General features: G+C 52.7%; 1 protein-coding gene across 2 annotated transcripts; it reads left to right on the forward strand.

Annotated features, from left to right (window-relative positions):
- Positions 1-1,750: 1,750 nt before the first annotated feature.
- On the forward strand, positions 1,751-25,183 carry Adgrg3 (adhesion G protein-coupled receptor G3). Of its 2 annotated transcripts, XM_027939107.2 has the most exons (13): positions 1,751-1,868; positions 5,494-5,647; positions 14,280-14,418; positions 16,090-16,236; positions 16,914-17,048; positions 17,546-17,585; positions 17,712-17,812; positions 17,928-18,040; positions 19,201-19,323; positions 20,300-20,580; positions 20,749-20,842; positions 22,213-22,487; positions 24,138-25,183. In XM_027939107.2, exons 1-13 carry the CDS (start codon positions 1,817-1,819, stop codon positions 24,251-24,253), a joined length of 1,770 nt encoding a protein of 589 aa, XP_027794908.2. In that variant the 5' UTR covers positions 1,751-1,816; the 3' UTR covers positions 24,254-25,183. The 2 variants fall into 2 exon arrangements, with proteins under 2 accessions (XP_027794908.2, XP_027794909.2); XM_027939108.2 differs by lacking the exon at positions 19,201-19,323.

Consider the following 25,183-nt stretch of genomic DNA (forward strand, 5'->3'; position numbering starts at 1 on the left):
TTGGGTCCGGTCCCATCTTCTGATAGGCTCTGTGATGCTCCTGGGGCCCTGAGGATTCTTCCTGGGCTGTGGAAGGGGACCACCAGGGGATCACCCTCCCCCAGGACATGACCAGGTGGGTGTCCCTGTGGCATGGGAACTGGATGGAATGGCCTATGGGTGAATACTGGCCAGGTCTGACCAGAGGGCTTGAGGCCCTGCCCTCCTAGAGCCTTTGGGACAAGCTGGGGACAGGAGGTAGTGGAAGAAGTAGCCACAGTTGTGTTGGCCCTGAGATTTAGGGGACCCAGGGCTCTGTGAGTGGTTCCAGTGGCCCCCTGGCCCTCCCAGGGTCTTTCCCAGAAGAGCTACAGTCCTGGGGGCTCCTCTGGTCCTGCCTGACCTCCTACCACCCTCCCAGCACCCCTGGTCCCTCTCCCACGGGGCTGGCTGCAGATCTCTGGGCCCTTCACAAGCCGGCACTTGTTGGTCCCCTGAGGGCCTGGGCTCAGGGTGGGGCTCTGCAGCGGCCCTGCACGTCAGCACGGAGGCCTCCCCTCACCCCTGCCTGTGTGGCGGGGTGAGGCCGGCAGGTCCAGCGGGCCCCAGCTTCCCTGCTTAGGAAGTTCTGGGGCCCAGGAACTCTGGGTTCTGAGCTGCTGCTCTGCCCTGGATTCCCACCTGCTTCCCACAGCCCATGAGTGACCCTGAATTCTGTCCCCACCCCTCCCCAGGCCCAGAGGACCCAGCAGAGACCTGTTCGGACGCCCTGTGGAAGGGAAGGCCTGGTAGCTCCCCAAGGTACGACAGGGCTAGCCTCCGCCCCAGGGGTCTGGGGGTTGCTGGTGACAACACACGGGGGCCCTTTGCCTTTTGAATTCCGAGTGGCCGTGGGAACACACCAAAGGCCTGGCCTCACCTGTGGCTTCCTCAAGGCCACAGAGTTGGAGCCGGGGTGGCGTGTGTTTGCTGCCCCCACTTCCCGCTTGGGCCAGCAGCAACCAGTCTAGGGAGGATGACGATTAATTCACAGAACTGATTACCATCGAGTGACAGTGTGATAATGCCCCTCCCCCACCAGCAAGTCCCCATTGCCTCAGTCATGAGTTCCTCCCAAGCCCTGTGAGTGGCAGATAGCCCAGGCAGGGTCACCTGGCCAGGAAGTGGCTAGGACAGACGTCAGCCCAGGCCTGACCACCCTGCCAGGGCCCGTGCTCTTGCCCCACACCGTCCTGCCTCCCTGTCCTTCCTGTTATCCTGAGCAGGTCGGCGGGGCCACTCCTCTCTCCTCCCAGGCCCCCAGCAGCTGTGGGCTGGAGTCCGGCTTTGTTCAAAGTGGGGGGCAGCCCAGCATCTCGACCTCATCCCTAGAGCCAGGCCAGGTGCCTGGCTTGTCTCAGCAAATCCTGACCCCACCTAGGAGGCTACCTACTGCCACCAGCGCTTTGCGGAGGAGATGAGGTCCCCATTTGCAAGAGGAGGTGTCTGAGTGGAGCCCTGACCCGGGGCCATCGCTCACCATTCCCAGGGTCTGCTCTGGTACAGAGTCCCCTGTTGCCACCGACTCTAGCCCCACTGGCAGGCCGTGGGAGCAGCCCCTGGGTGGGGCTCAGTCTGGGTCCCTCTGCAGGGGGTCTCAGGGCCTGTGACACTGGGAACACTGCCTAGTTCCCCATAGTCACGTTTCACAACTGATGGCGATGGCGCCACTGAGCAGGAAGGGTGAGAAAGAGGCTGTCACCGGAAGTGACAGTGGGGTGGGCAGTGGGGAGTCAGACCAGAGGGACAGAGCTGGGGACCAAAGGACCAGACAGCTGCAGGGCTCTGCCAGCCATCGATGGCGACACCTTGGGGCGTGGGGACCCTGCTCCTTCTGCTCCTGGCCTCAGGTGAGCGTTGGCGCCTCAGCCCCTCCTGCCAAGCCTGGGAGACCCTGTGTTGCAAGAGGCGCAGGGCAGGGAGGGGGAGAGCCGTGGGCTGGGCAGGCGGGAAGGGAAGGGGGGTCGGAGCATGTCCCCTGCGGAGCCCACCTCACAGCCTCGGGCCTCCTCCAGGCTTGTCCCTCTGGGTGGGTCCGGTGGTCCTGTGGTCATCCTGTGGTCGCAGGCCCCCTTTGTTCTCCACAGAGCCCTGCAGGTGGGGAAGATGGAGAGTGACCCCATCCCAGCTGGGCTCCCTCCCAGGCCTGCTCTGGGACAAGCTGTTCAGCTGGTCTCTGGACTCTGGGGAGGGGGTTGGGGGACACTCTGAATGCGGCCGTCCACCCACTCCTCATGGGCTCACTTTCCCTGTGTCCCAAGTGTCCCAAGGTCCTCAGCGACCCGAGCTGGACCCAGAGGCCTCCTGCCCCTACACACAGAGGTGGGGTCGGGAGGTCTCGAGGGGCCTCTGGAGGCTGGGGCCCTGCCTTGCTGTCCTCCCTCCCAGGAAGCCCTCCTCCAGCCCCCCGCCCCGGCCTGCTCTGTGTGCCCCTCTTAGCTGCTGGTGTGGTTCAGGCAGAGGGGGCAGGAGGTGCCCCGACCTCAGAGCTTGGGATCAGGGAGACAGACGTGCTGACCACTCACTGCAGCGGGAGCAAGCAGGGGCCCAGGCTCTGACCAGCCTTTCTGGGCTACAAAGCCCCCTCTTCTCTTCAAATGTTGGGAGACCCAGCAACTTGCAAATTTCTGTCTCTGCCTCAAAACAGTGCCCAGTGGCGCTGCCCCTCTGGTGGGCAGGAAGGGCCTGGCACAGTGCGGGCAGTTAAGCTAACTTAGTGGGAGATGGCTATCACCGGGCCTCACGAGTGTCCTAGGACCTGGGTCTTCGCCAAAGCCATACTTTGCTGTTGGGCCTTCAAGGCTCCTCTGGCGTGTCCCTGATGGTGGTGTGGGGTCTCTGGGCTTGGGGGAAAGGGCAGCCATTTGAATGACATAAGGAGCTCGGCAGGTTCAAGTCTAGAGGTGAGACTCTGTCCTTTGGGGATGTTTATGGGGCAGTCCCCATTTGCGACTCACTCATCCACTCATTGATTCACTCACTCATTCATTCACTCAGTCATTTACTCATTCATTCATTCGAGAAGCACCAACGGTGTCCTGCATAGATCCTGTGTTTGTGCCACTTGGTCCCTACTCCCATGGGGCTCACGGTCTAGCAGACAGACAGGGGTGCTTCACCCTGGGGTGAGTGCTGGGGACCCGCATGTGGAGGTTGAGGGTGAAGGCTGAGCAGGGGTCAGATGCCTGCTCGGGGGTAATGGAGGGATCATAAAGGGCACATTTCCAAGGTGGGAGAGGAGGAAGGGGACAAACACCCATAGTGGCTCTTCTGAGGAAAGCTCTCAGTACCCGAGTCTAAAGGCTAAGGGAGGAAGGTGTCCCCAAGGAAAAGTGAGGCTGGTGAGCAGGAGGGAGGGGCTGGAGGGCATGGGAGGAGGCCTGGAGGCCGCCCTGGCCTCCCCTCTCACCTCTGCCCCCTCCCTGGGCCACACAGAGCAGCCTGGGGCAGTGTGGGTGGACCAGGCGGGGTGTCTGGAGGGGTGGGTGGCATCTCTCCACACTGAGGCCCTTTGGGGGATCTGCTTGTCTGGGCTAAGTGCTTCTGACATGGTAAAAACAATAATCACAAAAAGCTATTTAACAATGTTCTTTGAGCTGGGTTCTCACCAAGAGCTTCCGTAGGGACCTCCTGAAATGCACAGCCCCAGAGGGCAGCCGTGTCCCCCCACGCCCTGGGCCTCTCTGCTCCTGCACATTTGTGTGCCTGGGGCAGACCAGGGCTGGGCAGGGCTGGGACATTGGAGGAAGGGCGGCTCCCTCCCAAGTCAGCTTCCACTCCCCCTCTTTCCCCTTCTCCCTCCTCCTCCCCACCCACCCTTTACTCCAGGGCAGAAAAGGATCCCACCCTGGGCGGCTCTAGGAGCATCTGCCTTTAATCTTCACATGCTAACCTAAGTGGGCAGTTCCTTTATAAGCTAATGAAGACAACATCGTCACATATAGATCTGACTATTATAAAATCAACTGTAAGATGTTACTTTTTAACCCGTGGTTACTCCTTTCTGCCATGACAATTACCACGGACTTCTCTTCCCCGTTTTTTTTTATGACGCATAATAATGATACACAATGGTGGGATACATTGTTACATATTCATACATGCATGGCCATATGTCCATACAAGGTGGCCAGTATCATTCCCCATACACTTTTTGTCTTAAAAATAAAAAACCAGGGGCTGGAGTTGTGGCTCAGTGGCAGAGCGCTTGCCTAACACAATCCTCATCACCAACATAAAAGCAAATACATAAAATAAAGGTAGTCTGTCCATCTACTACTAAAATAATAATAATAATAACAACAACAATAAGAATAATATTAAAACCCAACTAGTTTAAGTTGAATGTACTACTGCATGTGATTTTTTAGTTTTTTAATTGTAACACCAGAGAAGGGTGTTTAAATGATCCCTCTGCCCACCTCACCAGACCTGGCTCTGGAAACTGCTCCAGGTGGGCTGGTCTGAAAGATGAAGATGCCCAGAGCCCAGACTCCCTTCCTGCCCCAGTGTGTGAAGCAAATGGCAAAGCAGTCCTTGGAAAGATACCAGCAAGTATTTGCGTGCCCAGCAAATACACAGACAGTTGCTCCGACTCCTTCCTAAAACTAGAATGAGACTCTCAAGTTCACCTTTTGGATGGGCAAGAATTTGAAGTTGGGTAAAAGTTGGTTTTATGAACATGTGACCAGATAGCCACTTTTGCCCACTTTTGGTGGGAGTACTTATAACTGCAGCTTTTTTGAAGGAAAATTCAATAGTTCTTAACAAGGTTGGCTTATTTATTCATTGGAGATTGAACCCAGGTGCTTGCACCTGCTAAGCATGTATTCTACATCTGGCTTGTTTTTGGTTTTATTGTTTTGTTTTGTTTTTGCCATGCTGGGGTTCTTTCTACCACCGAGTTACACACCCAGCCCCCACGTATTTAGCAATGCTTAAAAACACATACATTTTGATCTAGCACTTCCTATGATAGGAATGTTTTTATGAATTCTCAGCACAAGCTGACAAAGATGCATACTTGAGAATTGTCATGGCAACATTGTTCCAACTTGTAAAAATAGAAAAGGAAAGAAAAGCCCCAAACCAAAAACCTAAATACCATCAATAGGGGACGAGGTGAAAAATTGTCTTGCTATCCATATGATGGAATAGTATGCAACTATATAAAGACTGAGATGAAAAGCTCTTCAAGATATATCACCAAGTGATCCTATTAGTGTAAATTCGTGTAAGTGATCTGTCCATCTGCCTGTCTATCTTTCCCGCATCTACACTGACTAGTCCTGTGAGGTGGCAGGGGTGTCTCCTTTCACTTTGGAAAGGGGGGGTCAGGGTGGGCGGAGTCCAGCCAGATGCACCGTCGCTGTGGAGGAGGAGGCTGGGCTCCAGGCCCCATCACAGACTCTCGAGTCCCTCCTGGCCCCGGTGCCCCGCCCACCCTGCCATTCACTCTCCACATCCCTCCCTTAGGCGAGGGGGCAGGCCCTGAAGAGCCCCGCAACTTCTGTCTTGGGGTGGACATCCAGGACCAGTACGACCCCTTCTACTTGAACCGCACCGGGGAGTGCTTTGCCAGGTGCCTGCAGCTGGGGAATGTCTCCTGCAACCCTGAAAAGCTGGAGAGGTGAGGCCTGGGGGCGGGGCTGCTCGGTGGGGGAGGGGAAATACTAGGAGGATGCGACGTCTGTCTCCAAAGGTGCGGCTCCACCTTCCCCTCCACCTTGTTTTTAACACCCGCATCCCCCTGTCGCAGCCCCCACCCCTGGCGATTCCTCTCTGCCTCTGCTAGGTGGGGGTCCTCCTGACCTAAGGGATGCAGAAATGAATGGGTCTCTGTCCTTGGCAGTCGTAGAGGGACGGACATGAACATGAACCCCACTGACGGTGACTCCAGTGTGTGACTGAAGGGTGGACAGGTGCCAGGTAGTCCAAAGGAGGAAAGTCTGCCCGCCTTTGTAGAAAGGGCAAGGGAGGAGGGTTCTGAAGAGTACATAGGAGTTTTATGGTTGAACCCAGGCAGTGGCGGGTGATCAGACTTTCAGAGTATTTGGGAAAGACGACAGGATTTTGAGCTGCCAAGCATAAAGTTCTGGGGATGGAGGCCACGATGCCAAGAGGGACAGGCAGGGGAATAGGATTGGAAATAAAAGCAAGGGCCAAGGAGGAAGGGGCTGTGTAAGCCGGTCTGACCTGGGGAAGCAGGCAGGTGCCAACTGTCAAGCCCCCAAAGAGTGTAGACGACTTGGCACTTTAGAAACCGTGACTAGGGCTGGGGGGCGGCTCGGTGGTAGAGTACTTGCCTAGCGTGTGCAAGGCCTGGGGTGGACACCAGCAAAGGCTGAACCGAGACTGAGACCCACGCCTGTGCAGGACAGGTGGCCCCGGGAGACGAGCAAGGTGAAATCGCAGAAAGGAGCGAGAGTGAGCTGGGGGAGCGGAGAGGGAGGGCCTCAGAACGCACCTTCAAGAGCCCTCTCCCCAGATACCCCTGCCTCTCTCCACCCATCGCCCCTCTGAATACCCCCAGAAGGCCCTGGCGTCCAGCTGGGGCTCAACAATTACTCCTTGAAGGAATGAATGAAAACTTGGTGCTCTCAGGCTCGCTGTTGGGACAGCAGCCTGATGGAACTACATTCTTTTGGTGGCCTGAAAAACGGTCCCATCCCCACCCGCAGCTGCTTCTGTAGCTTCAGAAGGATGTGAGGGAGGGGCCTCGTGTGGCCCAGGCTGGACTGAGACCACCAGAGCTCAGAAGTGGCACTGGCCTTTGGACGGGTTAGCTCTCAGTTTCCCCAACTGTAAAATGGGACTAAAATAACACCTCCCCCTTAGAACCATTGTGAGGGCTGAATATATAACCCAGACATGTCAACTGTCCCCATGTCCCCGGTCAGCCCTGTCATTTTAATGCTGATCCAAAGCCTTTGCTGCGGGGCTCTCCTGCCTTCTTCAGGGGGTTATCATGGAGCTTAGAGGATTAGCTAATGCGGGTAAGAACTATGAGTGAAGAGTAAGAACTCAACAGATGTTAGTGTTATTTATGTTAATGATATTTCTCTTCATAAAATATATCTTCATCACAAAATATTTGGAAAATAGGTGCGGAAAGGAACATGAAAAAAATTCCCTTAATCTTACCATCCAGGGACAGCTATCATTTTAACTTTGCAATATTTCTTTTTAGCTTCTTATGTCACACATGACTCACCACTCATTTATCCAGTCTTCCTTGTGGATGGCCAACATGAAGAGCGTTCTATGAGCATTCCTGATGGTGTATGTTGTTGAATGCATGTGTTTCTGTAAGGTATTTTCCTAGGCAGGGTGGGTCAGAGGGTAAACGTATGACCCACTCACTAAATTTAGTAGAAACTGCAAAGCAGTTATCCAAAATGGTTGAGCCAAATTTCACTCCTACCAGCAGCTTATGATAGTTCCAGATGCTTTGCAGCCTTGTCAATACTTGGTATGGTCTTCTTTCTCACTTGAGCCATGTGGCAGGTTCCGAGTGTAACTCATAATAATTGACAGCTCCTTGATGACGTTCAAGGTCCCCACCTGTCACGTGCTCACTTGGCATCTAGATATCCTCTTGGCGGAGCGCCCCTTTTAAGCCTCTTGCTCATTGTTCTATGAAGTTGTTTAAATTATTCTTTTTGATTTTGGGGGATTCTTCACATGTTCTCGATACTTGTCTTTACAAATACACGCATGGGAATCATAGTCTTCCTCCTTGTGGGTTACCTCTTTCTCTCGGTGCTGTCTTGACTAAGCCCAGAAGTTCTTCATTTTGTTATAGGGCGGGTTGTCAAGTTTTTGCTGTCTTGTTTACGAAATTCTCACCCATCCCTAGCCCATGAAGAGGCCCTCCTATTCTTCTAAAAGCTGTATGGAACATCTTTCCCATTTATGTCTACAGTCCCCTACAGGAAAATAACAGGCTGCGGAAGCTCTGCTCGGCTTCATAGAGGGTTTTGGTTTCACCGGCAGCACTCAGATGGTGCAGCTTCAGAACTAGGAAAATTATCTCAAGGACATATTATCTGTGTATTTAAGGCTCTTTGGGAGCCTGGGTCGTTTTCTGTTTTGTTTTTGTTTGAATACTGGGGATTTAACCCAAGGGCACTAAACCACCGAGCCACATCCCAAGCTCTTTTTTATATTTTATTTTGAGACAGGGTCTTGCTAAGTTGCTTAGAGCCTTGCTGAGTCTGGCTTCGAACTTGCGATCCTGGTGCCTCAGCCTCTCAAGCCACTGGGAGTGAACATTTTTTGGAACGTGTTATTTCTCTTGGGCCAATAGTGAGAGAATTGGGCAGGTGCTCTGTCACAGATGGGCATGTGGCTTGTTTTAGTAAGCACTGCCATAGTTTCTGTGGTGGGTGTTATCAACTTACACTCCTTCCAGTCACGTATGAGAGCTCCAGCTACGCACATCCTTGCGATGCTTGGTATTATCCATCTTCTAAATTCTAGCCCCTGCCGAGTATATACTTGTGTATCATTTGCTTCTATTAATTTTGATAGATTAATTGGGATATATATCCCACACCATCTACACAGGTCAATGATTGCTAGTGCATTTGCACAGAGTGTGGACTCGTCACCACAGTTGCTTACAACACCTCCCCACTGTCCACCCAGGTACCCTTGTATCTCTTTGCCATAAAGTCCAGCCCCCGTTCCTAGCCACGGTCAACCACTGATCTATTTCCTGTCTGATATTTGCCTTTTCTGTGCATTTTATCTCAAGAGATCCATACAACAGGTGGTCTTTTGGGTTTAGCTGCTTTCTCTTGGCATGCATTGAGTTCCAATCATATTTCTAGCATATTCTAATATACATATCATATAGCTCTATGACATTGAGTGTATTCATTCACCAATTGATGGGCACTTGGATCGACTTCAGTTCTCGGTTATTTTGAATAACGTTGCCATGAACGTTGGAACTCAATTCTTTGTGGATATGGTTTCCCTTGCGGGGTGGGGTAGACACTAAGGAATGGAATTGCTGGGCTACGCGGTTAAGCGTGTTTTGTGTCATGAAAGACTGACAAGCTGTTTCTCAAAGTGGCTGCCTCCTTTGCATTCCCTTTAAGAATATAAGAAGGCTCTGATTGTAATACACACTTGAATTCCCCCCAGTGTATTCAGGGGTAGCCATTCCAGTGCACGTGCTGTGATGTTGTGCTGTGGTTTTAATTTGCATTCATAAATGAGGAATGAAGCTGAGCTGCTCTTCATGAGCTTATGAGTCCTTTGTAGATTCTCTCTGGTGAAAGGAGTATTTAAATTTTCCCCCTTTTTATTGATTCGCCTTCTTACTATTAACAATCTCATTATTATTAATAAGTCCTTTATCAGATGTATGATTCGCAAATATTTTTCTACCAGTGTCTTGTTCATTTTCTTAATGCTGTCTGTTGCAGATCAAAAGCGTTTTTTGATGAAACCCAATTTAAATTTGCATATGTGTGTTTAATATCGTATCAAAGAAATATTCACCTAGCCCAAGGTTACATAGATTTTTCTCCTGAGTTTTCCTCTGCGAGGGTCTGATTTTAGCTCTTATAATTGGGTTATCCATTTAGAATTAATTTTTGTGCACAATGTGAGACAAATGCCTAACTTTATGTTGTGATCATTATTACTGTAATTACCATTTTTGCATTTGGATAGCCAGTTCTTTCATCAAAGAACTGGATGAAAGACAAAGGGTAGTCTGTCCTTTGTCCATTGAATTGCTTTTGAGAGGCATTTCATGGAAGGCTAAATAGAAGGTTCTGGTACATCTTCCAATTGAGTTAGTAAACCACATCCCTGGAAGAACTGATAGGGGTTACTGCCACCATCCAAGACCTGAAAGAAGGAGGGATGTGACATTGCCCTGCTCAACTCCCCATCGGTCAGGTGGCCTTCAAGAAGGACCAAGGGGCAAGGATGAACTTCCTCAGGGGGGTCAGCCACCTGCATCTGCCCATGAGTGTGCCAGCTCCAGCACATAAACCCAGCCCCTGGCAATGGGCATACAGCAAACACATGCCTAATGCTTTTTCTCCATACCAATCTTCAGTAAACAGTTTACTTTAATCTTGCAGCGCCAACTGTATACTGCCACAGTGATTACTTGGGCGCTCCCAGTTCTCCTGCTCTCTGTCAAGAGTTCACAGAGACCTTCTTCATCTTGACGTTCTGCAAGCTCCTCTCTGCGCTCCCCCTGGTGTGCTGAGTAGATCTGATGAGGCGCGTTTGCATGTTGGGTTCTTCCCCACATTGGGCCTGTTTTACCAAAATAAGTAGAGTGAAGGCCAAAGCCTCGTCATTTACCTTGAGGGGATCTGTTCACATTCACTGAGTTGATGGGACCCTGACTTCATTCCTAGGTATCTGCCTAAAAGGAAGGAAAACATGTCCATAGAGACTGGAATTCAGATGTCCGTGGGGACATTATTCATAAGAACCACCGTGATGATCTTTAATGTGCCTCAGGAAGACATCCAGGATAGGAGAGAAACCCCACAAGAGTGCGAGGCCTAGAAGTTTCTGGACATTTGGAGGTCTGGAGAATATGAGGAGAGCCCTTCAAAGTAAAAGACACATTTTTGAATCTCATAGCACTTATTTAGAAAAAACAGGCACAATGTGAAAAAAAAATACATTTGAAGTAAACCAGGGGAAATCCAAGTAGCTGTATTCATATCAAAGAAGGTGATACTTCAATGAGTGCCAATGTTATGATTAATAATTTAAACAGATTGGGTATGGTGGTGCACGCCAGTAATCCCAGAGGCTTATAAAGCTGAGGCAGGAGGATCACGAGTTCAAAGCCAGCCTCAGCTACTTAGCGAGGCCCTAAGCAACTTAGTGAGACCCTGTCTCTAGATAAAACATAAAAAGGGCTGGGGATGTGGCTCAGTGGGTAAACACCCCTGGATTCAATCCCCAGTATGAAAATAATAATAATAATATTTAATCATACATCTATGCTTTAAACTTTTAAATATGTATCCCATTTCACAACTAAAATAATATTTTAAAGTGGGCTGATGTTGTGATTTAGGATCTTTAAAATGGAGAGCACTCTTCAATAATTAGGAGGGACATGAGATAGAAATAAATATTTTATACTTATGGATCCTGGAGAGTTTGTGGCACATCTGGAGACCGTGCATGTGTGTGCACGTGCACACACACACACACACTCTTCAGGAAGTGCAGCCAGGGAGAGAAAGAGAGACAGAGAGAAACATCCATGTGTCAAAGATTTCCTTGGGGTCCAAGGCATTATTCAAGCATTTCTGCAGGGGAGTTATTGGTGGGGTTAAAGGAAATAGGCGTGAATTCTAGTAGGTCATGCAGGACTGGGATGTGGTCATTGTGCACGTCTGCATGGTTCATTTGGGGGATGTGGGTCACTGGCGCCAGTCAAGTGTGATGTTTCTGGCTGTCCCAGAGGGAAGTGGTCACTAAGAGACAGTTGTACAAGGTGGATAACTGGATTAAGCACATGGATGAACTGGAGGAGCTGGAGAGCAGGAAACTGTGTCAAGGGCGAGGCCTGCTTCTGCTAAGAGAAAGTCCAGTGGATATTCAAAATGTATGTTTAGGCTGGGCACAGGGGACACACCTGTAATATCAGGCTCGGGGGCTGAGGCAGGAGGATCTCAAGTCCAAAGCCAGCTTCAGTAAATTAGCAAGGCTCTAAGCAACTTAGCCAGACCCTGTCTCAAAATGAAAACTGAAAAGGGCTGGGGATGTGGCTCAGTGGTTAGGTGCCCCTGGGTTAAAAAAAAAAAAAAAAAAAGATATGCTGAGGCCACATAAAATTATAAGAATTCCTACACCTGAGAATCAGATCAGAAAATTGTCCTCAGGAGTGAATTGGGTTGTTTTGCAAAGCAAAGGAATTATGTTTAAGTGCATGAATTTAATATGTGTGTGTATATATATAAACATATTTATGTATAAATATAAACACATATATTCATACATGTATATGTATATATATATGCATATATAATTGAATACATGTGAATATATATAGTGAATTGAATATATATGTATATGATTCAGTGTTTTATTTGGCAACAAAATTACAATACTTCTACAATTTGTTATTTTATTTGATTGCAATAAAAGTCACCATACTTCTTTGTCTAGATATTTTAAAGGTAAATGAAAGCTAGGATCAATTGGTGTAGCTCAATCAGTGGGTTTGGACCATCTGTCTGGCTGGTTGCTTTTCTCATGCCTTTTCCACCAAAGCATGTGTGCATATATTTGCATGGTTTGCTATTTCTATTGCACAATATATTTTCTGTAGTCTCTGGGTTTTTTTTTGTTTTTGTTTTTTTTTTTTTTTGCTCTTCATAACAGCAACTGTTCAAGAATGATGGCAAAATAAAAGGCTCCCTTTTTTCCTCCATGGTTACTCCTTTCCAGAACTTTCATCTGGTCATATCTCCACTCCTCCCCGTTATGTCCCATGACTACCTCAGCCTTCCCCTGCTCAGAATTTCTAGAACAGGCTGGCAGGAGCTCTGGAGACTCCATGCCTAGGAAAAGGATCCTGGTGCACGGTGAGATTTCAGCACCACGGAGAGCGCCACTGAGTGGCCTTGACAAAATGAATGCCAGTTAATTCCTGTTTTAATGGTTCCAACACCAGCTCTGTTCCCAGGCGGTTCCCATGCAGCTCAGTTCTCAAAAACCAAACTTCTCTCTGTTGAGTTAGTACTCAAGCAGTGTGCTGATGTGCCTGGGGGAGATTTTAAATATAGAAGGTCAATAAGCACCCGTGAAAAGATGCTCAACATCTACTGGTCATTAGAGAAGTGAAAATCAAAACTCTGGGACACCATGAGCCTTTTATTTAGGCCATGAGAATGGCAAAAATTAAAAATAAAATGAAACAAAAATGAAAGGTTTTAAGCGTTGGCAAGGATGTGGGGAAACTGGGACCCTCATATGTTGCTAGGCAACTACAAAATGGCGCAACTGTTGTGGAAAATAGTTTGACAACTTCTCCAGAGGTTAGATGTAGAATTACCACGTCCCCTAGCAATTCTATTCCTGTGTAAGGATTGAAAACAAATCTTTAGGCAAAAGTTTGCACATGGATTTTCGTAATTTTGCCACTGGCCAAAAAGTGGGAAAGATCCAAAGGTCCATCAATGGGTAACTGCCGGGTTTCTGTTCTCGCGACTAAAAGGCTCAGGGGTCACTCTAGTTAAACTGGGCTAACTGGGCTGCACGAAATAACCACACAAGAGACACAAATACCTTTTTCTTTGAGGTCGCTGTGACGGCTCCTCTGACCTTAAGGGTCCGCAGAAAGAGAGAGAGAGAGAGAGCATGCACTGACCCCTTTTATTGAGGAGAAGCTATTCAAATGAGGCAAGGGGTCAGGTTTCAGGGGGCTGAGTCTATCTTCATGATCTCCACTGTCAGCAGGTTGACTGACACCTGGGTAGGCCACACCCAAGGGCACAGTAAGAGGAGGGGACACACACAAGGCACTTCCATGGAAGATTCTATCCTAAACAGGACAAGGGGTTATATTACAAAGGAACAGGTGAGCATAGCTTCACCCATGGGGCTGTAGCAAGACACACCCATTTCTGTGACTGAGCGCCTCAGCACCCAGCTGGGGAGTGTAACTCAGTCACCCGTAAGGTTGGCCTCCCACAGGTAACCAAAATATGGTACATCCATACAAGGAAATGATATTTATTCATAAAAAGAAATAAGATAGTGATGATGATTCTACATGCATTAACCTTGGTAACACCACACGAAGACGCCAGATGCCAAAGACCACCTCCTGTATGGTTCTGTTTGCCTGAACAATTCAGAATTGGCAGACTTATAGAGGCCGGAAGGCAAATTTAATGGTTGCCAGGGGCTGAGGAGGGAGAGTGACTGCTTAATGGATATGGGACTTCCTTTTGAGATAATAAAGTGTTCCGGAACTAGATAGTGGGGACAGTCCCACAACGTTTTGAATGTACTTATTTCTACTGAATTGTACACTTTAAGATGGCAAATTCTGTTATTTTTTTTTTATCACAGAAAAGATAAACACATAAAATACTTGGAGGGACCCCTAGCTGGAATCCCTCAGGACTGATCTGGTTATTCCCAAGCCACCCGTCTTCCCCCGCAGTGACCCCAGCATCTTTGGTGTTCTGGGTCAGATGAGTGGGTGACTCAGCCTGCAGGCTCCTACTTCCCCCAACCCTGGCCCTTTGCAGATACTGGCTACACTACGAGTTCTACCTGGTGGAGAAGAATTTGGAGGACAGAGTGGATATGCCTTTTGTGAAGGCTTTGGTCCAGAACTTCAGCACCGACACCTCGGAAGATCTGCTTTTCTCTCTGAAACCCTCTCAGGTGAAGAGCTCTCCCGAGCCCCTTGGCTGGCCTTGACCCTGTTGTCCTTGGGCATACAGTTAAAGATTCTGAGAGAGCCATGTCCAGTGCCATGTGCCTGTGAGAGCCTCACCCTCCCGGGTTCCATTCAGTACAACTTTCCCGCCTTGTGAACGGGTGCTAGTGAGTTAACTAGTGAGTTACCTGGATGAGTGGACCTGGTACTAGACAGTCTAGGGTGGTGGGAGGAGACCTCTGGGACATCACTGAATTGAGAGTCCAGAGAACAGTGTCTGGTACTGGCCTTCCCACTTCTGCCCTGGATGTCCCCAGAAGTCCCTCTCCCTCTCTGGGCCCCAAAATCCTCATCGGTAGGATGAATTCTCAAGCTCCTCCAAGTCTAAAATCCCCGTGAGCTCTGCTGCCCAGGGAACACATTTAAAACCAGGGAGGATACACTTGGCAGCAGAAGGGCTAAATGGGCAAGGGGGTGTGTCTTCGTCCACATTGGTTCAGATTCAAATTCCAGCTCAGGGGGCTGGGGCTGGGGCTCAGTGGTAGAGCGCTTGCCTAGTACGTGTGAGGTTCTGGGTTCAATTCTCAGCACCATATGAAAATAAATAAATTAATAAAGTAAAGGGCCATCAACAAATAAAAAAAATATTTTAAAAAATTCCAGCTCTGCCCCTTACCAGCCATTAAGATTATGAGGAAATGACTTTACTGAGCCTCAGTTTCCCTATCGGTAAAATGATGAAGGAGCTGCCACTCTGTATGCGATTGGAGGAGCGAGCCCACCCTGGTAAAGTTGGGGCTCCCAGGCCAGCAGCCTGCCTAGGGGATGGATTTGATGGTGAAGAACCAGGCAGCTGGGCAGGCTGGTTATCCCTGAAGGAATTTTGGTTCTTTCTGGAGAAAGGGGAAGACAGAGAGGGTCTTTCTCCACCCTTGATTATGTCACTCACCTCTGCCTGGCATGGTCCTTTCAACAATGTCTGGACTGAGAACGAGAAAATGGGGGCCTTTTGTTCCAACTCTTAGCTCCTCTATTCCAATCCACCTGGGATGCTGCTGAGGCAGGGACCAGCGGGGAGCAGGCTGCAGTCCCCCGGGAGCCAGGGAGATCAGGGAATGAACACAGTGGGCTTTGTGATCACCACTGGGGTTTATTCTAATGTTCTGAGCATCCTTCGTTTTTAAACAATTTGAGGTTGGGCAGGAAGGATTTCATTCAGTGAATGTGTGTGTCCTGCACCTCTGCCCTTGTCTCCCTTGCTGACCTTCCTTCCTGATGGCCTGATTCTTTCCACTTATTCCTGAGTCGGAAGCCAGACACGGTCACCATGGAGCCATGTGGAAGCACGGGGATGTTAGGTCCCAGCCCACGGCTCTCAACTGCTGGCCTTCCCCCTCCTTGCAAACTGAGGCCGCCCAGGGGGTCTTCTCTCAGGAGCTACCTTCAGCCTGGCAGGTGGCCACGGTGGCAGGTGGTTGTTTTCTATTCTAGGGACACTGGGGCTACACAGGTGTCATTGACTGTGAGGAACAGAGCCTGGCCTAAGCCCAGTGTCCTGCCCCTCGGGGGGGATGGTCTGTAAGTGCTGCCCCTCTGCCCAGCTTGCCTCAGTCTCCCTTCCGACTGGAGCAATGGTGGACCTGCATGGGGGCTGGAGTGCTGACCTGTGATTGCAGATTCCGAGGCAGGTGATGATGGGCGAGGACAAGCCCCCTGACAGAGTCCGACTTCCCAGGAGCTTTTTCGCCTCCCTGCCGGGCAGCAGGTCTGCAGTCCGGTTGGCCATATCTGTTGTGGACATCGGTGCTGGAGACCTCTTCAAGGTGAGGATTCAGGTTCAATGCTGGGTTCTCCGTGGTCCTGTGCACCAGCCTGGGCCTGGCTGGAGACCCTGGGGTTTGGGGGAGGGAGGTACCAAGCCCTGTGAGTGTCCCCAGAGCAGCCAGGTCATCCAGAGCCATTTCTAGGGGGCATGGACTGCAGCCTCCACCGCCCCATAATCAGCAACCCTTGGCTTGCATATGAGACGCCAGCACGCTCATGTGCCCTTGCACAAACACACGCGTCCTTTTCTATTTCTGTACACACACAATTGCACCACTCACGTGTGACCACAGTCAATGAACAGGTGAGCTCTCACTCTTGCAAATGGGAACCCAGTGGGTGTACCCAGAGGCGTGTGGCCACTTCTGTACAGATGTGGGGTCTCCTGGGTGTGGATGCTCAGCCACCTGAAGACACCCACTGCCCCTGGTTTCTCGGCTGATCTTAGCCCTGTGAGCCCCTGGGTAACAGGACAGAGGAGCTGGGGCCCACAGCAGAGGGCTCTCGGGTACAGGGCTTTGTGATCAGCTGGTCTGGAGCACGGGCCTCGGACTTTGCCCCCCAGGCAAGGGCCCCAGGTCCTGGAGGATCCTGGATCTCCAGCCAGGAGGGGTTGGGGCAGTCCCTGCTGCAGCCTGGCCTCCCCCTCCCCCTCCCCACCCCCTCTCCTTCCCAGGGCCCCCAGCTTCGCCTGGAAGATGGCAGCAGTGTGTTGAACAACCACATGGTGGGCTTGAGTGTGGGTCGCACCCCTGTCACCAGGCTGCCAGAGCCTCTGGAGATCACCTTCTCCCACCAGCGTCAGCCCCCGGTGAGTCCCTACCTGGGGCCTGGAGTCACTATCAGGCAGTAAGGCGGGTGGGCACACACAGGCACCGGGGCTCTGTGCGGACACACGTGGGACCTTGTGCCCTCTGTCATTCCCATCAGCCCAAGAGAAGCCATTAGGGACATACACACAATTGTGCCAGAGACACCTCACAGAGACACCCTCTGTGCTCACAGCGGGGCACGTGAGGGCCAGGCCAGCCGCCTGCATGCCCACAGCTTCCCACGCCCGCCCACCGCGCTCCCTAAAGGCGCAGGTGCAGACGCACAGACCCTCCGCCCACAGCCCCAGGCCATCTTTGTGTCCCTCACTTATCGGTCCAGGCACACCCAAGGTGCAGGCCACTTTCCTGTGCAACCCACGGGGCGGCTTTCCCCCCGATGCACCCCAGGTTAGGCCTGGGGACGGTGTCCTCTCCCCCCTTCCTCCACCCGCCCTAGCCTCTTTCCTCTCTCCTGACTTCCACCCTCTGGCTTCAGAACGCGACCCTCACCTGTGTGTTCTGGGATGTGAATAAAGGTAAGGCCTGGAGGACCCTCTCTGGGGTGAGAGAGAGGGAGACTGTGGGCTCCCACGGGGGTGAGGCAAGTCCCACCCTCAGGGGCCTCCCTTCCCTTCCTCTGGTCCCCCTTTCCTCCCCTCCAGGGCCTGCAGGGGACTGGGACTCCAAGGGCTGCTCCACCGAGCTCGGAGCTGAGGGGACTGTCTGCCACTGTGACCACCTGACCTTCTTCGCCTTGCTGTTGGTAAAGCCCACTCCACTGTGACCCCCGTAGTCCTGCCCCAGGGAGGGGCTTCCTGACAGGGCCAGGGCTTTGGGGGAGCATGGACCTGCTCTTATGTCGTCCTTGTCATCCACAGAGGCCCGTCTTGGACCGGGCCACCGTGCAGGTCCTCACTCACATCTCCCAGGCAGGCTGTGGAGTCTCCATGATCTTCCTGGCCTTCACCATTGTCCTCTATCTTACCCTGAGGTGGGTGGCCCCAGCCCAGCCCACACCTCCGGGGGGCAGGGTAGAGCCCTCACTGCTCCTCAGTCTCCTTGCCCACGAAGCAGGGTGGAGGTTGAAGTGTGTCAAGTGGCAGCAACTCAGATTGGCTTAACAAACCATGATAAGGCAGATGAGGTTCACATGTGGGGGCTTCAGGCAGGGTTAGATCCAGAGGCTCAAAAAAGGTCCCCAGTCTTGGTCTTTTGTAAAAACATATTTTATTTTGAAATAATTATAGACTAACTGGAAATTGGAAAAATAGCACAGAGTCCATAGTTCCTCCCCACAACGTTCCCCGATGGTGACGTCTTATGAAACTGTAGAGTATCTGAGCCAGGAAGGTGACGGTGGGTCACAGATCTCCTCCCACTTTAATCATCTTAAACACACACGGGTACGCGGGCAGGAGCGGCAGGACCTGTTCCCAAATGAGACGACGTGGCTCCCTGTTCAGGCGTTATTCAGCTGCCAGGATGGGGTCAGGAGAGCAGTAACCCAGCCCGGGGCCTGTGTGACTCCAGGCCCTGCCGAGGTCACCTGCCCATGGAACTGGCCATTCACGCCGTCTACCCTGTGCCTACACCAGAGCCGTCTCACTGGTCCAACCTGGACCCTGTGCCCACGGGGTCACTGTGGTCAGGGGCTGGAGGGCGCTCGCTGGCCAGGCCAGGCTTCATGCCTGCTCCTGAGTTGGAGCGGACAGGACCAGCCACCAGCTCCCTCACCCGCCATGGATGAGTGCGCGGAAGGGCAGGGTGTTCTTAGGGACACCTGGGGCTGTCTCCAGAAGGGGGCAGGGGCACAGGAAAAGCACAGAGTGAGAGCACGGCCACTTGGCTCTCCTGGCAGCTCGGAGGAGCCGTGGGAGCAGCGGCAGCCCAGCCCTCCCATCCCCGCTCCTGGAGGGGCCTTGCCCGGGCTCACCACAACCCACGGGGCAGCCTCTGGGTCTCCTGTCTGCCCTTCTCAAAGCCTTTGCCTCCATCCCACGTGGCCCTAGGCTGCAGCCCCCGAGAGCCCCACTCATTCCATCACAGGCCACCCCCCATGTGGCACCCACCCCACCCCTCCAAGCTCTGCTCCATGACACCATCCCCATCCCAACTGGCCGAGTGTGACTTTCTACCTGGTTGTGTTGCCAGAGCCTGTGAGCTGGGCTTGGAATACCAGGAAGAATGTCACCAAGATGGGGCCTGGCAACTTAGGAGAGGTGGACATTTATCCCTCATGCCCCCTCCAGGAAGCCCCACACTCCCATTCCTCAGGCAAGAGCCCTTTTGCGGGGCGGGGGGTATCGGGGATTAAACTGGGGGGCACTAACCACCGAGCCACACCCCCAGCCCTATTTTGTATTTTATTTAGAGACAGGGTCTCACTGAGTTGCTTAGTACCCTGCTTTTTGCTGAGGCTGGCTTTGAACTTGCGATCCTCCTGCCTCAGCCTCCGGAGCCCCTGGGATTACAGGTGTGGGCCACGGCTCCCAGTGTCAAGAGCCCTTTTGGATCGAATTTGCTAGGAATTCAGAGGGAGGTCTCCATAGTGGGGGGGAGGCGAGCCCTGCAAAGAAGCACTGAGCAGGGAGGCTGGGGCCAGGCTCCGTGACTCTGTGAAAGTCCCTGTCCCTCTATGAGCCTCTCTTCCTACTACCCCTGTTCACCCACATGCCCATCTACTCACCCAACAATGAACTCTGGGCCCCTTTTGGCCCTGTGCCAGGACTAAGTCTATGGTTCAGGGAGGGGAGAGGAGAACGTTTCACTGTGTTGCTGGAAACGTCCGATCAGCCTGGGCTCAGGTCAGGAGAGTATGGAGACAGCTCCCCAGAAGGAACTGTCCCGGGGGGAGCTTGGGAGGAGAACAAGAGTCGGGGAACCACAGGGGGTGCAGCTGAGGAGCAGGGAAGGGCTTTGAGAACAGAGCTGGGCATGGCCGAGTCTGGGAGGCGCAGGAAAGCAAATTGCGCTCAGGGGACGGCAAGTTATGCAGCTGGTTGAAGCCCAGAGTCATGGGATGAGGCTGGCAGACTCCAGAACCCAGGGTGCCCTGTGGGCCACAGCAGGGCGCCTGAACTTGAACCTGCGGGTACTCACCTCTGGCTGCTGGCAGAGATGGACACGGGAGCTGACCACGAGGCTGAGAGCCCAGGGCTGTCGGGGTGGAACCTAGATGGTGGGGTGGACAGGCCTGGGTGACCCGTGGGAGCGGCAGCCCCCAGGGCCTCACTGGTCCTTCTGGCCCCAGGTTCTCCCTGCAGAGATTCAAGTCCGAAGATGCCCCCAAGATCCACGTGGCCCTGAGTAGTAGCTTGTTCCTCCTGAATCTGGCCTTCCTGGTCAGCGTGGGCAGCGGCTCGGCGGGGTCCCGTGCTGCATGCTGGATCCGGGGAGCCATCTTCCACTACTTCCTGCTCTGCACCTTCACCTGGATGGGCCTGGAAGCCTTCCACCTCTACCTCCTCGTCATCAAGGTCTTCAACACCTACTTCGGCCATTACTACCTGAAGCTGAGCCTGGTGGGCTGGGGTAGGTGCTGCGTGGAGGGGGACAGGGGACCGCGGTCCTGGGGGAGAGAGAGGGGGGCAGCCTTGGGGAGAGGGAAGGGTGTTCCCGCTCCCCCAGGACTGGAGGGGATTTGGAGGAGGACATGCCAAGGGAGCCCGGAAATGCCACACCTCCTGCTCTTGTGCCCAGGCCTGCCCGCCCTCATGGTCATTGGCACCGGCAGTGCCAACAGCTATGGCCTTTACACCATCCGCGACCAGGAGAACCGCACCTCTCTGGAGCTGTGAGTGGGGGCTGTCGGGAGACGGGGTGATAAGGAGCCTCTAGCGTCACGTATTAATGCTCTAGGGAGGTGGGGGAGGGGATCCTAGGAAATCAGACGGAGAATGTCAAGCCTAGAAGGATCCTCAGGTCCAGGTGGCTCGTGGCACAGGGGAAAACTGAAATCTGCAGAAAGGAAGTGAAATGGGAGAGGGGGCTTCCTCAGGAAGGGAGACGGAGACCTGGGCCAGGAGGCAGGATGTCCCCCTCTGCCCCGGGCCACCACCAGCCACCATGGTGACACCCTTCCCATGCCTGGTTCTCAGCCTGGTGAGTGCAGGGCATGCTAGACTTCAGCCCCTGCCTGACCCTCATCCAGGTGCCCTCATGCAGGGCATGACCTGCCCAACCTTTCCCAGCATCCCTGGGCCCAGTCAGCCTCTGCCCCCAACTGCTGTGAGTGTGACCCTGGGAAAACCTGTCCTCATTGGGACCCCAGTCTCTTCTTCTGTACCCCGGAGCAGCTGATGGACATACCCTTCAGGCCTTTAGCCCTGTGGTGCAGGGAGCAGTGGTGGAACTGGCTGAGCCTCCGGACTTCTACCCAGTGATCTCCAAGGAAGCCCTGGCTTCTTGCTCTGTGCTGGGAGGGGTTGGGGCAGCCTTGGGCCTGTCCACAGGGCCCCGTATGCAGGGTCCTCAGAAGCCCAATAAGTCATATAAGTGCACATGGTGGCCACGGGGCTCTGCAGTGGAGGGGGAGTCCCCTGTCCATCTAAGGGGCTGCCAATCATTATCCTCCAGGGAGGGCGTCCGCAGGGCAGCCTGTGAGTGGTTTTACAGGAGAAGCAAAATTCTGGGTATTAATACCCAACTGGCTACAAATTCATATTTTTTACAACATGACGTGGAGCAAGCGGAACAGGCCTTTGGAGTTCGTCTGGCCCTTTTGCACCATTATCTAAAGAGACACCAAGCTGAGCTGGGCCCTGTGGCCTGTAATCCCAGCGACTCGGGAGGCTGAGGCAGGAAGATTACAAGGTCAAGGCCAGCCACAGCAACCTAGTGAGGCCCTAAGCAACTTAAGGAGACCCTGTCTCAAATAAAAAAAAAATTAGAAAGGGCTGGGGATGTGGCTCAGTGGTGAAGCACCCCTGGTTTAAACCCCGGTACCAAAACAACAAAATAAATAAAATAAAGATAAAACAATAAATAAATAAAATAAAGGGGGAGCCTGTGGAGGCCCCATACCCAGCGGAAGAGCAGGGCATGGAAGGTGGAGGTGGGGGGAAGGTGTCTTCCAGGTCACAGAAGGTCAGCAGGGGCAGGAGTCCTGGGGCTGGCTGGCCAGGCTCACCTCCCCCAGTCCCAGTGGCCATCCACTTCCTCCAGGTGCTGGTTCCAGAAAGAGCCTGCCCTCTACGCCACTGTCCACGGTTACTTCCTCATCACCTTCCTCTTTGGTGCCGTGGTGCTGGCCCTGGTGGCCTGGAAGATCTTCACCCTGAGCAGTGTCACAGCCGGCAAGGAGCAGGGGCAGAGCTGGAAGGCCGTCCTCACCATCCTGGGCCTCTCAAGCCTGGTGGGTGTGACCTGGGGGCTGGCTGTCCTCACGCCCCTGGGTCTGTCCACCATCTATATCTTCGCCCTCTTCAACTCCCTGCAAGGTGAGCTTCCTGGGCCGCTGTCCTGTCTGCACCCGGAGGTGCTGGGAGTCGGGGACAGGATGGTTTGTGAAACAGGATTGCTCTCTGGCTTTAAATATCCAGGGCTCTCTTACAATCAGAGCATCAAGGGTGGCTGACTTCATGGGACCTGCTACCAGGATCAGGAAAGACACCCAAATCAAAGCAGAGGCTGTCCCCATCTTTTCTCCGGAGCCTGGTGTTGTCGGTCACTTAGCATTTGTGGAAACTCCTTCATTCTTCTCTCTCTGCTTGCCTGTTACTACCCATGGCCCCAAATGGCTGTCCCACATGGCCCACCTCGACCCTATATGACCTTCGAAGACAGGTGACCATCTCTGGTCCAATCAACTGTGAGAGGAGGGCAAGGTCATGTGATTTGGTGTCCATATGACAGGGCAGGTCACATAGAGTCTCTAAGGAGGAGGGAAGAAAGTGATTGCTATGTGTACTACGGGCCCTGGTGGGGTCCTCCCTCTGAGACCCCCTGCCAAGGAAGAGAAGCCCAGGCGATGGATTACACTTTCTTTCCCACACCTGATCTCTTTGCTCCTCGGTTTCCAATTATTCATGCACACAGCTCAAAGGGACATCATGCCTGACCGTGAGGGACACAGGCAAGAAGGGTGGGATAAGACTCACCCTTTCCAGGGGAGCCACTAGGAACCAGTCATCCCAGATGCAATGGGTGCAAACCTGAGAGACCAGGGCTGGCTCCCGGTGCCCCATGAGACCATGTGGCATGGCGGTTGGGTCCAGGCCCACCTGGATTCAATCCCAGTTTCACTCACCTCTCAGGCAAGTCATTCATTGCCTATGATCCTCATTCATCTCTAAAGTCAGGACAGTCTCAGCACTTTCTTGCCAGATTTCATGTTGAATAACTATGATCTTGTCCGTGTGAGACAATAGATCTTCAATATGTGGGAACTGTAGTAACAGCAATAGCAATGATTACTTTAAAACCATCTGAGGATAGACTCAGTTGAAGAATCGTTGAGTCTGTCTCTGAAAAATTCTAGAAGTTAAGAGTTAGGGAGAGATACATCTTGAAATCATAAATTGTGCCATTATTCTTGCAGAAGTTAAGCCTGCATGCCTCACTCTACTGAGTTCAATTTCAACTGAGTCTGAGTTATTTGGGATTTCTATCTTCCTCCCAAACACTTCAGGCATTTTAATTGCCATTGAATCCTCTAAATTCTATTATTGCTGTGTAGTATTTTTGTTACAAGTTTTTTTTAAAACACAAAGCCTTTGTTTCTCATTCAATTTCCTACACCCCACACCTTCCTTCTTCTTGCTGAAGTGCATCCTGTAGTAATCCTTCAGAGAAGGAGATCCCACTGCAGTAGGTTTGTGTGTCTGACAATTCTTCTTATCTTGCTCTTTCTTTTCTGTGACAGATGTCTGAGGTTTTTTGTTTGTTTTGTTTTGTTCATTTCAAGATCCTTGTTTTTTCATTTCCAAGGTTTATGTTTGGTTCTTTTTCAGGAGTAGGTTTCATTTTTGCCTGATATTTTCATGAGTCCTTGAAGGTTTGCAATGGAGCCCTTCTGCCCTGGGCAGCCACCAGCCCAGGCTGGCCTGTCCCCTGCAGCCCAGGCTCACCAGTCTCTCTCCCCATAACAGGTGTCTTCATCTTCTGCTGGTTTGCCATCCTCTACCTCCCGGGTCAGATCTCCACGCCTTCTTCCTCGGGGGGCACTGGCCGGCTGGACCAGGCCCCCTCTGTGTCCCATGAGTAGGTGGCCACGGCCCTGCGCCCAGACTCACCTCCCATCTGCTGTGTGCCCTCAGCAGCTGCTGCGGATGCAGGGGCCTCGGTTGCTTCCTCTTTACGGCGCAGCAGAAGAGGAAACGGGTTGGATCCTGTGGCCTCAAAGGTCCCGTCCAGATATGTCCACAGATCCGAGAGTCCCCGGATGCAGATGTGCAAGGGATTTAGGCCTACAGTCCTGAGACCACCCCCGCCCCCAAGAGCAAAGAGCACACCTTCACCGCCGGCCCGGCCTCCCTAGTGAGCACCCGCTGGCCTCTGTCCACCTCTGGTGTCGCTGGGTCCTGATCCCAGAGAGTGGGTCGTGGCAGGGCAGCATGTGGAACGGGCCCCGGCCTCCCTGCTCCTCCCTGTGTGACTGCCCCCCACCTCTGCTTTGGTCCTGGTGAGGGACATTCAGGAGGTCATTGTCCCCTGGGGCACTGGGGGAGTGGTGGACTGGAGGTTTGTTTTAGGGGTGGGTCAGTCCTCCAGCCTAGCCTGTCCTGGGCCCATCCTCGAGGAGCAGACCCCACCATGCAGGGGACTGCCAGCCCTCCAGGCCCACCAGGGGCATTGAACCTCAGAGGCCACTTAGTGTGTATCAACCGGGAGCCCTCCCTCCCCCTTCGTGACTGCCTGGTGGGTGGGCCAGTCGACCTCAGATCTGCTGTCACTGTGGGGCGGGGGTCATGGGTCCAAGCTCCCCACAGCTATTCATTCAGTGTGTGGGACTCAGGAGAGAGGGGGAGAGGGATCGTGGGGCAGAGGTGGGCATTTCTGAGAGTCTGAGCTCCTAAGGGCAGGGACCAGAACAGCTTGGCTCCTCCATCAGCCCAGCTGAGCACAGGGCTGGGCCCATGTTGAGCCAAATATCGGCACCAATAAGATTTCAATAAATCTTTGTTGGCTGAACAAA

The sequence above is a fragment of the Marmota flaviventris genome, chromosome 18, assembly GCF_047511675.1.
Source record: "Marmota flaviventris isolate mMarFla1 chromosome 18, mMarFla1.hap1, whole genome shotgun sequence".
NCBI lineage: Eukaryota > Metazoa > Chordata > Mammalia > Rodentia > Sciuridae > Marmota > Marmota flaviventris.

What these genes read in the sequence shown, in the direction of transcription:
- Adgrg3 (XM_027939107.2), top strand. Translation starts at nt 1,817, where the DNA reads ATGGCGACACCTTGGGGCGTGGGGACCCTGCTCCTTCTGCTCCTGGCC. An exon ending in GTCCTCTATCTTACCCTGAG is followed by an intron (nt 18,041 to 19,200) that starts GTGGGTGGCCCC and finishes TTGTGTTGCCAG; the next exon opens with AGCCTGTGAGCTGGGCTTGG. An exon ending in GCTGAGCCTGGTGGGCTGGG is followed by an intron (nt 20,581 to 20,748) that starts GTAGGTGCTGCG and finishes TCTTGTGCCCAG; the next exon opens with GCCTGCCCGCCCTCATGGTC.